Here is a 15,656-nt window from a genome sequence, read left to right as displayed (position 1 = left end):
CATGTAATGTTGTCATTTTAATGTTATATGTAACATTGCTATAAAAGCGGGAGGTTTGGCTGGCCACAAAACCAGGTTCGACCTACCATTTTTTCTTAAACTGTCCTGTACCAAGTCAGGAAAATGGCAATTGTTATCTTATAGTTAACGTAATAATTAAACGAGTGCATTTGCTTAACGTTATTTGATTACATTGTCATTTTGCGTAAAGTTTGATAGTCAACTAGCTGTGATTTACAATAGGAAATTTATAATAATGAACTAGAGGCTATTTAGAGCCTATGTCGCTCACCTGATTCTACTGTGGTTTTGGAAATCATGTAAAAATAAATTGAATTAAAATCATATCAGATACCCTTATAAAGATTGATGCCAAATTCTGTTTAATATTGGCCCCGTAATTAAATCAAAAGTAGAGGACCTTTGTAAAGTTTACAGAAATTACCAATACATATATTGAAATTGTAGAAAAAAGACTGTATATGGACATTAACTCCAACAAGATGTGAATTAACAATATTGCTCATGTTGACATATGTTTAAGTCTTGTTTCCTTGATGTATATTATTTTTACAGTTTACAGAAATTCTCAATCAATAAAGATACATGCATTTATATCTTCACCAGAAACGCATAAGGAACATTTATGCCATGTTTGGTTTCATTCCTTTCAGTGCTCTTCTAGAAGAAGCCTTTGTATGTCCAAATGTATTTCCCATAGGGTCTCATGTTGAACTAAATCCCCTGCTGGCTGCCATATTGTATGATTTTTGGCTACAAAGTAACTACACTTGTTCACCACCTCATTAGAAACATTTATGCCATGTTTGTTTCATTCTATATGGTGGTTCTCTCTTTAACTTACCCCCCCCCCCCCCCTCTCCCCCTTTCTGACAAATTAGCTACAAAGTAACAAAACTTGGTGAGCACATCAAAAGAAACATCTATACCATGTTTGGTTTCAATTCATTCAGCGGTTGTCTAGAAGAAATCATTTATGTATATTTCCAAAAGGAATCTTTCTTAAACTAATTCCCCCGTTGACAGCCATCTTGGTTAATAGATTTGCTACACTGTATCTCATAAGGATCATTCATGTCATGGTTGGTTTCACATGTTTCATTCCATTCAGTGGATTTCTAAAAGCAGTCATGTGTATGTATTGTCCATTGGGTCCCTAGTTAAATAAGCTGGCGGCCATCTTGGATGATTGATCGGTTTCCAAGTACGTGTAACAACACTTAATTGGCTTCTCATAAGGAACATAAATTGTATGTTTGGTTTCATTCCATTCAGTGGTTCTCTAAAATATGACATGTGTATAAATTGTCCATAGGGTCCTTTGTTAAACAAAGTCCCCCGCTGATGGCCAAAGTAACAACATCTCACAAGTAACATTGATGACATGTTTGGTTTCATTGCTTTCTGTGGTTATCTAGATTAAACCAAAAAATGTAAAAGGTTAACTACGTTGACGAACGACAGGTGCCAAGTGATGAGAACAGCTCAATTGGCCCTTCCGGCAAGATGAACTAAAAAGAATACTTTAACCTTTGTATGTTTTTCTTCATCAACCAATAATTAAGTGAACTAGTGAAATTATAATTTGCTTTTAGCAGCCAGTTTTGTTCGATTTTGTTAAAATATGCTGAAAACATAGCTGATGAAATATTCATAGCAAAAGAATAATGCGATCTAATTAAATTCATATGCATTTGACCTTTGATTAAACCCCTTAGCAAAAGACAAGTTATGCATAAATAAGACTTGTTAAATTATTTAAAGGAAAATAATATCAACATGGAAATTAGTTCAAGGGTAAACAATATGAATGACAGATTTGATCTATACAAAACTCATTCTTAGCGATGATTAATATATATTTAACCTATAATATGGAATCAAACACACCAAAAATTACACGAGGTTGCTATCTATTATATCTATATTTATGTTTATATCAGGTTATATGACCGTCCGCAGTCTTCGGATGTCACCTGGAAAGATAATTAGATGACGTCTACACTAAAATACACGCAAAATGCTGATCCATATTATCGATCCTATGCATTGTGAATTGTTTTTTTTTAGACTTTTAATATTCTGGATATACATTATTTTATGTTATAAATCAAATATGAGAATTTGATTCAACTCGATGAAATGAATTTAACAACTATTGTCCCTTTTATGTCTAGAAATATTTTAAAAGAGATGATAATAAATGTATCTTTTATATACAGTATATCAACGTGTGTCGTATAGTGTAAAAAGCAATTAGTCTTTTAAATGTTGCTGAATTATACAGGCTATCAATGGGGTAAAATTTCCCCTTTAAACGCTTATAAGTATGGTTTATCTTTTCGTCTTCTGTCCAAGACCAAAGGTCGTTGCCGGCTGTTTAAAATTCTTTAAATGATGTAATATGATGTGAAATTCTCACAAGCATGTTACAGTCTGTCTACTTTTGAATGTTGCGATTTGTTTAGCAGAAAAAAAGAATGATTTGTAGTATTATGGTATTTGATGCATTAAAAAAAAACGGAAAATTATGCATTAATCTATACATAAGGGAAATGGTGCAAATAAGCAAGAAACAATTTGTCCTCATGCTACGTGTTTCTGTGTTTACATATATTGTATTAATGTATAATGGGTAAAATAGTACAATTCATTTTGCAAAACAAGATGAATGTTGAAACAAAAAAGATAACCACTTCAAAATATACCTCTACAAAAGTCATTATCTTCATCTGATCTATCTGTACAATCTTCACGTCCATCACATAAACTGTATTTACTGATACAATGTAATCCATCAGAACACTTTTGATTGTACTCACCGCAGCTATAATCTAGATATATGTAAGTTGTGAAAAATGCAATCAAATTTAGGCACGAAAACAGTTGTTAATTCAATCATGAACTAATTTTGCGTCACTTAAAATCAGTAAATGGGATTCCAATGCGATTTATTTAAAAATTGTATATTCTTTTTATATTTTGAAACTGAGTTCCAACTTACGCATCTCTATACACATCAGAGACGTTATTGTATCAAGTTACAACATCAGTTTACCATAATTGACATACAATAGCAGAGATATTACCTTGACAAATGTGTTTTTGCTTAATGCCTTTTTTATCAAAACACTTGCAAAAAGACCTGCTTTTTTTTTTTTTTTAAATGTCATAATTAATTTGTTAGATATACTGTGTATTTAAAATTAGCAGCACATATCCTTCATGATACAAAAAAAAAAATAAAATCCTTGTTCGAGAAAAAGATTAAGTAGTTCATTATTAAATTACCTCGACAAAAGCCTGGATCTTCGTCTGACTTATCGTTACAATCTTCAAATCCATTACACAAACTTTGTTTATCAACGCATTGTTGGCCATCAGCACATTTCTTTTTCCACTCAGGGCAAACATAAGCTTAACATAAAATTAAAAAAAAAACCTGATTGTTGGGCTAGTAATTGTTAGCACTTATCATATCAGACATAATATTTGATTATATAAACAATAATCGATGTTCTACAATGTTTTACAATACCTCAAAGTGCTATTTTATTTACACTGTAACTTTGTTTATACACATCTTTATCCTTGTATGAATACAATTATGGTTACAAAATTTCGCATGTTTTTCTTTGTAAAATTCCTTGAAGCTTTAGGCATTCCTAAAATGCCTGGAATATTCAGGCATTTTACATAATGACTAATTTTTCTGGACATTTTACAAAATGCCTGGAATTATTTTACAGAATGAAATGTAAAAAAAAAACAATTTAAAGCTTTAAACAACAGAGCAGTTTTAATGATAAAACACTCAACATTCGACAACATTGGGGTTCACAGTTAGCCCACACGTCACACATGCATATATTCTTTTTCATATGTTCCCAAAATATTCGAAGTACACTATCATGATTAGTTTGACTTGTATCTTTTGGCTTTTAGCTTTTAACAGATTGAAGCAGATCTGCCAATAACGGGTGATGCATCAATAACAGGAGACGCTAAACCCTGTCAATGTACCGTTTGTTTTTTGTCTCTTCTTAGTCAAATTAAACACAGTTGACTATTTCTCATTAATTAATCAGATTACAAAGACACAGGAGTTTACTTGAGGCAGTGAATATGAAGATACTCATATATTGGCATCACAACCATCAACCTCCTTGTATCGCGAAACCCATGCTATACATGGGCAAGCGGCAGTCTAAAATTTTATCCAGATTGATCCAATGCAGAAATAACTCGACATATGAATTATAACCAAATTATTCTCGTCCTAAACAATATGAACTATTTGCTACTGAAAGCAAACAAACAGCAATCAGTCAATAATAAACAAACTTTTTTTCTCTGCTTCATATGTTTCACTTCACTGTTTTGAATCTGGATTTTCTAAAAATTCATTTGTAAATTTTGTTCTATCGAAAAAACAATTTGTCCTGTCATTTTGACAAAATAATCCTAAATCTACTGTCTGATACATGTATACAGAGTGAGTACATACTTAGCATAGTTTCACTAAAAAGAACATATCAGATTACATTCAAACTTTCCAAACTGATTTTGGAAAAGTGAATTAATTATAAGGTTGTTTCGTTATTTTTTTTTTTTTTTTTGCAAATTGCATGTTGTGTTTTTTTGTTCACATTTTGTTATATGCATCTAAATGATACTCTTTTTTACAAATTGCCTGAATCTGAATAAGGCAATTTGTTGAATTTTGGTTCAAAATTTCAGTCATTTTACAAAATGATTAGGTATTTTTAGTCATTTTATATAATGCCTGTCAAGGTTAGGCATTTTATGAATTGCCTGAAAAGTCAATCATTTTACAAAATGCCTTAATTTAGAAAATGTCTGTAACATATACATGTATAAGTACATACAGGTATTATACACAGTTTTTTACTGAAAGATCTGCAATCCTTTTCGTCAATTTCTGTCGATAAATACAGCCATTACGTTTGTAATATAAATAACGTTTGATAGATGCCGATTGGTAATGACAGTTCAGTACTTTAGCTCAAAAGAAGAAAATTATTGGCACTCTAAATTGATAACGACAAAATGTGTATCAATATTACTGTTAATTGTATTGTACAATCCAGCATGTGTTAACTAATTTACTAATTTGTGACACCGCTATTTGATTTATTGCTACTGAAAATATAGTTAGATTTGGTTGATGCAATTCAATATTTTGTCTTATACAAACCATCATGAGATACAAAAACTATTGATGTTTAGTGAAGGTTCAGTATCTCGAAAAAAGAGTAAGTGTTGGCATTCCAAATTGATGCAGAAAAAAAATCATAAGTCGGAATTTAATGTTTAGAATTTGGCTTCTCAGGTAAGAAAGGAAGGTTAATCTGCAAAAGGCTAATGTTTATCTAAGTAAACAATCAATCTGAAAATGCAAAACTCTCCTCAATGGTATTTTATTTTATTTTTCGGTCTCTGCATAGTTTGAGTAGAACAATTTTATTAAAAATCATTTTCCAAATATTTGATAAAATTGATTAGATTCATGTTTTGGGAAGGGATTATATCTTTATCACTAATCATGTTTTTCTCATCCGCATCAACACTCTAAATACACGCAAAATTTAAATCTTAATATACACGCTAAAAATACATTATAATCTTTCATTAATTATAAATTTTAAAAAAATGTGTGAATTGATCTACATATTACATGTATTACTCATCACAAATATTTCTCTGTCTATGCTTTGTGAAATAAAACGTTGTGTTCTTATGACGAACCTTTACAAATCTCTCCCTCTTCATCAGAACCGTCTGAACAATGTTCCATTCCATCGCAAAAAGAATTATTATTGATACATTGAACAGCATTCGCGCACTTGACCTGGTTGTTTTCACAAGGAAGAGCTGCATAGAATAATTCAAAATGTATATGGTCATCATTAGTTCTTAAATTATGAAATAAACATACTGATGTTGTAACTCCGACAGTCAAAGTTGACCTCGGCACATAAGACTTTATTTTGGTACTTTAACATGTTTGGCTGTAATGTTCCTGATGATTGTACATTCAGAAAAGCGCTTTAAACACATATATTTTATACATCGTAATTTTCTTTTGCATTCTAACGCTATTAGATATTGGTTTGATTTTGTTTGCTGTTTGTATTTTATGTTTTTTGAAGTTTTGATAACAATAAGAACATCGTTCGTGAATGAGAAAATCTTCATCAGAGATAAAATTACGTCATCGTACGACTTTAAAACGATGATTTAAATCCATTCAGCATAGTAAGTTATAAAAGACCTCGAAAGTGGAAGTTTGTTTGTATTATCAAGCATATGATCTGAGTCTGATATATCTATTTGTTAAAGGTTAACGCCTTAATCAGCATGACTTATGAATAAGACAATGGTTAACCTTATGTCTGTAGTTAACCTAAATCAAATAATTGATGCAAATAACCTATATTTTTATACACGCATATACCTTTACATAATTTTTCATCCTCGTCAGATCCATCATTGCAACTGGCATATTGATCACAAATGCCTGATTTATATATACACTGTATGTTATCCCTACATTTTACTAGCTCATCTGGACACTTATAATCTAAAATTAAAAGAGATAAAACATAGATAAAATCGACAAACATTCAATAGTTTTTACCCTATATGTCGGCATGTCATCATTATGACGTAACTTTGTCCCATCTTTTTACTGTGAAACAATTTTTTTTAACTTTAAACAAAACACCATTGAATGTGCAAGTGGTGATATTTAAATACAAAATTAGAATACACTGTCAGGTGATTCGTCCGATCCATTGTGAACACCAAGAATAAGAGCAATCCATTTAATTGAAAACAACGTTCAAACCTATGATTGCGTTGGATAAAAACCGCATTTTTTATACGTGTGCATATATAATGTTGCATTTGAACCGGCCTTTATCACACTCGAGATCTTAATAATAATCAGAAAAAATACAGTTGCGTCTATACGTTTCAAATGATGACCAAATAAATAAAAGCCGTCGGTTTTCTACTGCCGTTTAAAAGAAAGAATCGCATATATCTTTGCTTTTAATCGACATTTGTATAGCTCTGATTGAGTAACATATTATAAAAAAAAACTTGTATCAAACGCTTTTAACAGTCGCGCAGCAGTGATAAGTGGTTTGATCCAAAATCCTACAAGAAGAACGACAAACCCAAATTAAAGTGATCAGACCACGACAATAAGACTTGGAAACATTAATTCTTGAATAAATAGCCTAAATTCACATTACAACTGTTGACTCCGGAATACATAATTTCCCGCCAGAAGAACATCTCTGTGGTAGGACATTTAGGTACTCAAACAAAGCAGCTAACAGAAGAATTAAACATTTTTTGTTTCTTGATCGAATCAAAAATATTTGGTAATATGTAATAATATAATCTATCAGTTATGAAAGGATCATTGCATAAACTTAATCTTGTTTTGATATATCAACATCTTTATACCGATACGTGTCTTATGTAAGTATCAGGGATAATTAGATAAAATAAATATATGTCTTGGTGTTACTTCGATTTCATATAGAACTATTTGTACTGATTTCTATGTTACCATTTGTTAATGTACTGATTTGTGTTGATAGGTATAAAATTAAAGATATCTTGTATTCTTGTTAATGAGATAGCTACCCACCAAAGTACAAATGAAGTCGATGGCAGCAGTTATAGGCAATCACAAGGCTTTCAACATTGATAAAAAAAAACTCAAACCGTAAAGTCGGCTATAAGGCCTCGACAAGAAAACAATAAAACAATTCAATTGAGAAAACAAACGGCCCAACTTAAATCAAAACAATTTACGAAAAAAAAAATATGACAGACATGAACCAACGAGAATCACTGAACTATAGGTTTCTGACCTCTGACAGACACACCCCAAATGTGTCGGGGTTAAACATGTTTGATCACTCAGCCCACAACCCCCTACCCCATATATCCAAAAGAATGGTGTTTATATAAATGAGTGTGTTTTTCTTAGATAAAAATGACTAATTCAACGATTGATCCTAACTGGTGCAAAATTTGATATACTTTGCACTCCATAATCTAATTGTATTCTTACCATTACAGACTTCAGGTGATTCATCAGATCCATCATTACAATCTGTCCTACCAGAACATAGACTATACTTTTGTATGCACTGGATACCATCCTGGCATTTGACCTTATCTTCACCACAGTCGTAATCTTAATGATAATCAGAAAATAAATCCCTCATCTACATTTTTCAACTGATCATCAAATGAATAAAAACAATTTTGTCTACTGTGTTTGAAATGAATTACCCGTTTTATATCGGATATATTACTCGACTATTTTGTAGCCTTATTTAAATACATCATGTACAGATAAGCATTAATTTTAATTATTTATCCAAGATTCTGGTCATACTGCATGCAACGCTTTACTCAGTAAAATAGGAGGAATAAGTGACTGTTAACTTAATTCCATAATGTAAAAATAAATAATGTTGTGTACAGTGTAATATCCCCTATAATGGTTTACTTTTACATATTGTTACTTCTGTGGAGAGTTGTCTCATTGGCGTTCAATAACATCTGTTTATATCTACTAACTATCGAGAAGCTCCGATATGACAAATCGAATCAATTAAAAAAAGAAAACTAACGTTTTTTGATTTAATTTATGAACAAAGCAATGAACACAAAACAAAGATACAAGCAACAAACGACAATCACTAAATTACAGGCTGCTAACTTTAGCAGGCAGATACAAAATGTAGCGGGGTTAAACTTTGTTGCTGGCACCAAACCTTCCCCGAAACTTTGACAGTAAAAGTGTAACAGTACAACAAAAGAACAATATATACAAAATATTTGAAAAACTGCTTAACTCATTAGATCATTACAAAACAGAAGACATCTAACAAAATCACAGACCAGACGTGGTAGGGTATGAATACACCTATCAACAAAAACGACATGTAGTACGAGAGTACCCGCAGTTTGTGACAGCTAACTAAAGCCTTTATTGTATCTCAACATTTACCAGTGTTTTAACAAATGAAAGTAAATTGATAAGGTTCTACATTGTATTTGTTGAATAATTCTAGAATGATTGATTCGATGAACTGTAGCAGACAGCCTGAATAACACTTAACTGTAATGTATGATACAGCTGTGTTTTTACGTTCGAACCTTGTTGGATCACGCCGTATATTTTATGACTTATTTTAATGCTCGATTATATTGTGCCCCTATAGTTGTATGATAATGAGGCTAATAATGCTTTGATGTGTTATAAAAATTGTGAAAGTGGCAGTCGAAGGAAGTGATATACAAGTTTGAGAATGCAAAAGGACAAGGTACGATAAGCATCAGAGAACGGCCCACCCAATTTTCGTTCAAATTAAAAGTGATATGCCATGAATTATAATTCTATATTTTTAAAATGTAAACCTATATTTTGTAGACACCAATATATTTGTCAACTTCCGCTTATATTATTCATGCTTTGTTGCTTGGGATTCGCGAAAAGGGCAGAAAAATGGCAGTTTCCAAACTTTTTTCTGCATTTTAAACTATGAGCCTACCTATAATCCACGATCATATTTATATCTAACATTCTTGAATATAAATGTTGATGCAGTTCAAATATCTTAGTGGGCCGAAGGTACGCTCATAGTTAAGAATTAAAAAAAGGTGAAAAAAAATCGTCATAGTTTTCATTGAATCGTCGAAATATTTAAACAAACTGCGGACCGGAGATGATTTCCGGTATTTACTAGATCCGACGACAGACTTCGTGCTATAATGAATGGTTTTCGTATGGCAAATATTTAACATCTACGAGAAAGGAACACAGGATATTCCTGCATTTATTATTGTATGAATTTAAAGTGACATTTTAGCATACCGTTGAGTTCTGACACAAAATCAGAAGGAACTTTGACAAACTTCCGAGAAATTTAGAAATGTAAATGAAACAAAATCATTTAATAACTGGTTGATACTCAAACAGTTCCTTTTCGATTAAATTTTAATATTAAGGACACTGTGACACAGGCGTTACTTATGTCGAAGCGTACATATGTCTAAAGCGTAAAAACTGCAAAGATTTGTTAAGCATGTAATCTCCGTGAAATGGTGAATTCTAAACAGAAGCACCAATACTTAATATAATTTCTATACTCAACAGATCGATATTGATATCAACATTTAATTTTAGTACAAATTTACCCTTTAGAAAAACATATTTTTTTTCATAAATGACGAAATCTTCGCCGAAATCTTCGCCGAATGTATTTATCTCCATTGACGCTTTTATGAAAAATGCTTTCTTTCACGTCCGCATTTCTATCAGGTATGAAATGCCAACTTGACATTTTAGGCAATCATTACGGATGGCGTCAAATACATTACAAAACTGTGAATAATAACATACATTGTAGTTCATACGACATAAGAAGACACCATATGACAATTTTGATTTTTCAATTTTGTTAGTGTAACAGTAAAAAAGATCAAACAAAACTATCCAACACTATTGTGTATATTAAGTACATGTTTGGTCATGGTGTAGTTTTTATCATTTGCAATTGTCTCCCGCCTTCCCGCTGCTGTTTTTCAGCGAAAACGCGTGCCACTTCGTATTTCTTAAATGAAAATTATTCTCTATATTATTTTTCGTCAAACATATGCATAAAGCGTTTGCCACTGGACGGTCAGAAAACAACATTCAATCAATTATATCTCCTCTTTAATTGTTATACTATAATGATTTTAAACAAATTTAAATAAATAAAAGATTCGTTTAGTTTTTTAATCAGATATTTACACGTCAAAGAAAAGAAAAACGAATATTGAATATCAAAGGAAAAAAAGCGTCAAGTCAAAAATATCATGCTTGTAATTTTGTAAGCCAGACGCGTGTTTCGTGTACAAAAGACTCATCAGTGACGGTCGAATAAGATAGTCAAAGGCCATAAAAACTCAAATTCAGAAACGTTTTGCAAAATACAGCTAAGGTTATCTATTTCTGAGTAGATAAGCCGTAGTTTTCCAAACATTTCAAATTTTTATAAACAGTTAGCTTATAAATATGACCATATCAATGCTAATTCATGATAACACAGAAGTGCTGACTATACTGGACATCGTGGTTCTGCATGGGTTGTTTGTGGTACTACTTTTAATTTGCTAGCTCATAAAGTTACAGTCTGCAGGAAAATATATCACCCTAACTTGACACTATATATTCTGACTCCGAGCCAACTAGTCTCAGCTTTTACCCCTGAATGCCACATGATACAGAAAATCAGCAAATACCAATTTTAAGGTCTTTGCCTAGAACCCATGATATCCGGTACTCGAGGTGAATACGCTTCCACGAGACAACTGAGGCGGTATTTGTCTCATGAGTTTAATGCTTGGTGGGAAAATGACTAACATAGCGAAACTGTGCACCAAAATGTGCATGGTGTTTTAAAAGATGAATATTTAATATTCGAAAATTAACTACAATAGACAAATGTGATTATAAATGTTTGATATTTCTAACTTGGAAAAAATACTAAACATATCATCACTTTTATTCTTAGCTGTTTGTTTTTTCGTATTTAATTAATGGACTTATTAAGAATCAAATACTATTGCTTGTAATTGGGGTGTAAAGCGATGACCGTAGCATATTTTGGATGAAGCGCGGAAGTTACAAGTTTCTATGTTGTGTCATCTGTACTATTTTTTGTCTGTTTGTCTTTTTATTTTTGGCCATGACGTTGTCAGTTTTTTTTCGATCTATGAGTTTGACTGTCCCTCTGGTATCTTTCGTCCCTCTTTTACAAAAGAGGCATTCAAAGCGTTATTTGATTTTAATGCTACATCAAATGTTTCGTATGTAATGTTTTCATATGCATTCTTGTGATGTTGTCAAGTAAAGTACGTGCTGTCATAAATGTTGCATTTTGCTGGATGCCTCTCAATTGTTGTTATGCAATTAAAATATGGCTTCTTATGAGACATAAATGTAATGTAATTATTGATAATAAAAAGTTGAAACAACCAAATGTCATTCGATTACAACTTTTTGAATTGTATGATTTGATAAAACATTTAATGTGCAGTCAGTTTTGACAAGATTTTGTATAGTTTTAATTCATTTCTTCTATTTATTTAATTGTACAATGACTCAAATGAAGGGTGTTTATAGTAAGAATCCTTCTTATTGATATAATTCCACGCTTTAACATACGCTTCCACCGAAAGAATTGACTTCTGTAATCATATACTCTTATTAGTATCTTACATGTCCAAGTATAATTGTTCATTTTGATAAACAAAATTATAAAAAAATAACGAAAAAATACATATTGCTGAATAAACACATACTCTGAATTTTACATGATGTTAAACAAATCAAAACGACATGAAAGAGGAATCGTTGTTTGTCATCGCCAGTATCCACATCATAATTACAGATAAAGAAAATCGGTCCATGTTTCATTTAATCGTGAAAGAAACAGCAGTTTTTTCAGTGCTTAGTTCTCACTTTTCTTTGTCATTTTTCCCTGGTTTCGAAGAACAGAATGGATACATTATGTTTAACTTAAGTATTCTTCTTCCTCTTTTTTTTCTGGATTTTATTCTCATTCACACTTGTCCGAGCCAACATTTGTTTATTTTTTTACATTGACTTATGATATTTGGCATTAGGTGTATAGCCATGAAATATCAGTTTAATTTCATTATGACATTTGCCGTTGATCTCAAGGTCAAACTAATTGAAGTTTTGTTCTTGACCTTTGACTTTCAAGGTGATATGATTGAGTTGTATATGCCCAACCCTAAAACCATTTATATATTCCTTCAGGCTATGTCAATTTCTTTTTACTGCACCGAAAGAATAATTCCTGGATAAGACATTTTATATCATACGAGGACTATGCGTGGTACAAACAACATCTCTTTCATTTCATTAACTGTTAAATATCTTTAAAATCTTTTCAGACCCACCCCTAATTAGAAAATCTTTTATATTCTTGTTTTCATTAAAAAACCTTCACATGAAACATAGGTTGTGTAGTTGTTTTTAATTTTTTAAAAAAGTTTGCTGTTGCTTAGCATCATGTGGGTTTCTATGCTCGATATGGAATTCGTCAAGAAAGATTAATGATACTCTAGATGCTTGTATTATAATGTTGCACCATATGGGAAGGCACATTCCTTAAAAATACTAAATTCATACTTCAGATAACATTTAGAACCCATTATTGAACGGTTGTTATGCACTTGTTATGTTGCTAAGTTGTTGATCAGCATTAAGTAAACTACAATCGAACTAACTTTTCATTTCTAACTTTAAGGTGTTCATCAACAGACAATCTGCATTACATTTAATTCAATTTGTTCGATAAAATGACTAATTGATTTGTAGTTGTCTTTAATTCAAACATATTTTTTTTTCCCGTTGCTAAGCAACATTTGTGTTGCTATGCTTAATACGGAATTTGTTAAGAATAAAGATGTATATGACAGTAAATGGGAATGAAACACCATATGGAAAAGAAATATCTTCAAACAACTGCTATATGCATACTTCAGAGGGAGAAACACCCATTTTTTAACCGTTGCTAGGCAGCATTTTGGTTGAAAGGTTGTTGTTAAGCATATAGCAAACGAAATCAAAGGGAATTTGTATTTGTGACTTCAAGTTCTTCCTGGACAAACAACATTATTTTGAAATATTTGAATTTGTACAGATAAAGCAATTAATATGTGATGATTTTGATACTTAATAAAAACCGTTGCTAAGCAACCATCCTTTCACCAAAACTATATAAAATCAATGTTTTTTCAAGTTTCTATACTTAGACCATCAATCATATTAATATAAACTTATTTGGAAAGGGGGCCAAAAACACCCCTTATCATACCTTGTACTTTGAAAAGAATAGATGAAAAGTGAATGGACGTGTTTTTATTTAATCATGTAATAATTGTAGAGTGTATTAATGCTATTGTATTTAGTGAACTGAGTGGAACTCATACCACATCGTCTTGTATATATATATGTAAAACTGCATTTTATCAACCAGTGCCCGTCAAGAAATCTGTGATACAATACAGAATTATTATAAACATTTTGCACTAAAAACCAACCTTTGCACATTTCTATATCTTCATCATCACCAGTTTTGCACAATTCGGCACCATTACAGCGATCTTTTGGCGAATAACAGGCAATGCCATCACTACACTTCGTTGTATTAGTTGGACACGTTCGTTCTGTAAAAAATTGCAGAATCACTAAGGCGACTTAATAATTACAGTAATGCAATTACGATATGGCGATTTAAACATGCTAAAATAATATAACTATAAAACGGTTGTAGTAAGTAAACTTATCATATGCGTTTTGTTAAAATATACTTTTTCACTTTTTTGGTCTTTTGGAAAATGTTGTTTGTGCTGTATTTAGACCACTCTACCAAGAAATTTGTTTTGCATGCACACGTATAAAAATTGCGGTTTTTATCCAACGCAATCATAGGTTTGAACGTTGTTTTCAATTTAGACTTGTTTATATTTTTTCGTTTGGGCTTGTATTATATATGCCTTCGGGTTTATATGATCCGTTCATCCTATTTTGACTCTTCAAAATTCAAGAGTCAATCCCAAATTGAGGTAAATTATATGGCCTTCCAAATACCGTTTCGATTCCTAACATCACTGAAGAGACATTTATTGTCGAAATCCAGATATGGTGTACAAATTTTTGCACCTCATGTTTGCGGTATACAATCTTTTCCGCAAGTTTATTATTTTCTGTTTGGTATTTAGTTAATAAATTAAGATCCATTTTTACATCTGGTGATCTATTTATTTGGCAATCGCCATGGCAGTCAGCAGGGTTTAAGAACATCCGTTGTTCGACCTGCTAGTCAAATGCGTTTCGTTAAAATATACTTTTTCACTTTTTTGGTCTTTTGGAAAATGTTGTTTGTGCTGTATTTAGACCACTCTACCAAGAAATTTGTTTTGCATGCACACGTATAAAAATTGCGGTTTTTATCCAACGCAATCATAGGTTTGAACGTTGTTTTCAATTTAGACTTGTTTATATTTTTTCGTTTGGGCTTGTATTATATATGCCTTCGGGTTTATATGATCCGTTCATCCTATTTTGACTCTTCAAAATTCAAGAGTCAATCCCAAATTGAGGTAAATTATATGGCCTTCCAAATACCGTTTCGATTCCTAACATCACTGAAGAGACATTTATTGTCGAAATCCGGATATGGTGTACAAATTTTTGCACCTCATGTTTGCGGTATACCATCTTTTCCGCAAGTTTATTGTTTTCTGTTTGGTATTTAGTTAATAAATTAAGATCCATTTTTACATCTGGTGATCTGTTTATTTGGCAATCGCCATGGCAGTCAGCAGGGTTTAAGAACATCCGTTGTTCGACATGCTAGTCAAATGCGTTTCGTTAAAATATACTTTTTCACTTTTTTGGTCTTTTGGAAAATGTTGTTTTTGCTGTATTTAGACCACTCTACCAAGAAATTTGTTTTGCATGCACACGTATAAAAATTGCGGTTTTTATCCAACGCAAT

At 31.6% G+C, this 15,656-nt stretch overlaps 1 protein-coding gene across 17 annotated transcripts in view; it reads right to left on the bottom strand.

Moving 5' to 3' along the window:
- The window catches only part of LOC127708932 (low-density lipoprotein receptor-related protein 2-like), a 423,265-nt gene that overhangs the window by 396,488 nt on the left and 11,121 nt on the right, over window positions 1-15,656 (bottom strand). For all 17 annotated transcript variants that reach the window (XM_052214131.1, XM_052214138.1, XM_052214124.1 and 14 more), the window contains exon 5: window positions 14,197-14,322. In XM_052214131.1, coding sequence (XP_052070091.1) covers window positions 14,197-14,322 — 126 coding nt within the window. The remainder of the gene's footprint in view (window positions 1-14,196; window positions 14,323-15,656) is intronic.

The sequence above is a fragment of the Mytilus californianus genome, unplaced genomic scaffold (assembly GCF_021869535.1).
Source record: "Mytilus californianus isolate M0D057914Y unplaced genomic scaffold, xbMytCali1.0.p SCAF_7, whole genome shotgun sequence".
Taxonomy (NCBI): Eukaryota; Metazoa; Mollusca; class Bivalvia; order Mytilida; family Mytilidae; genus Mytilus; species Mytilus californianus.
The sequence above is the reverse complement of the archived record's forward strand: the minus strand, read 5'-3'. Positions and strand labels throughout refer to the sequence as shown.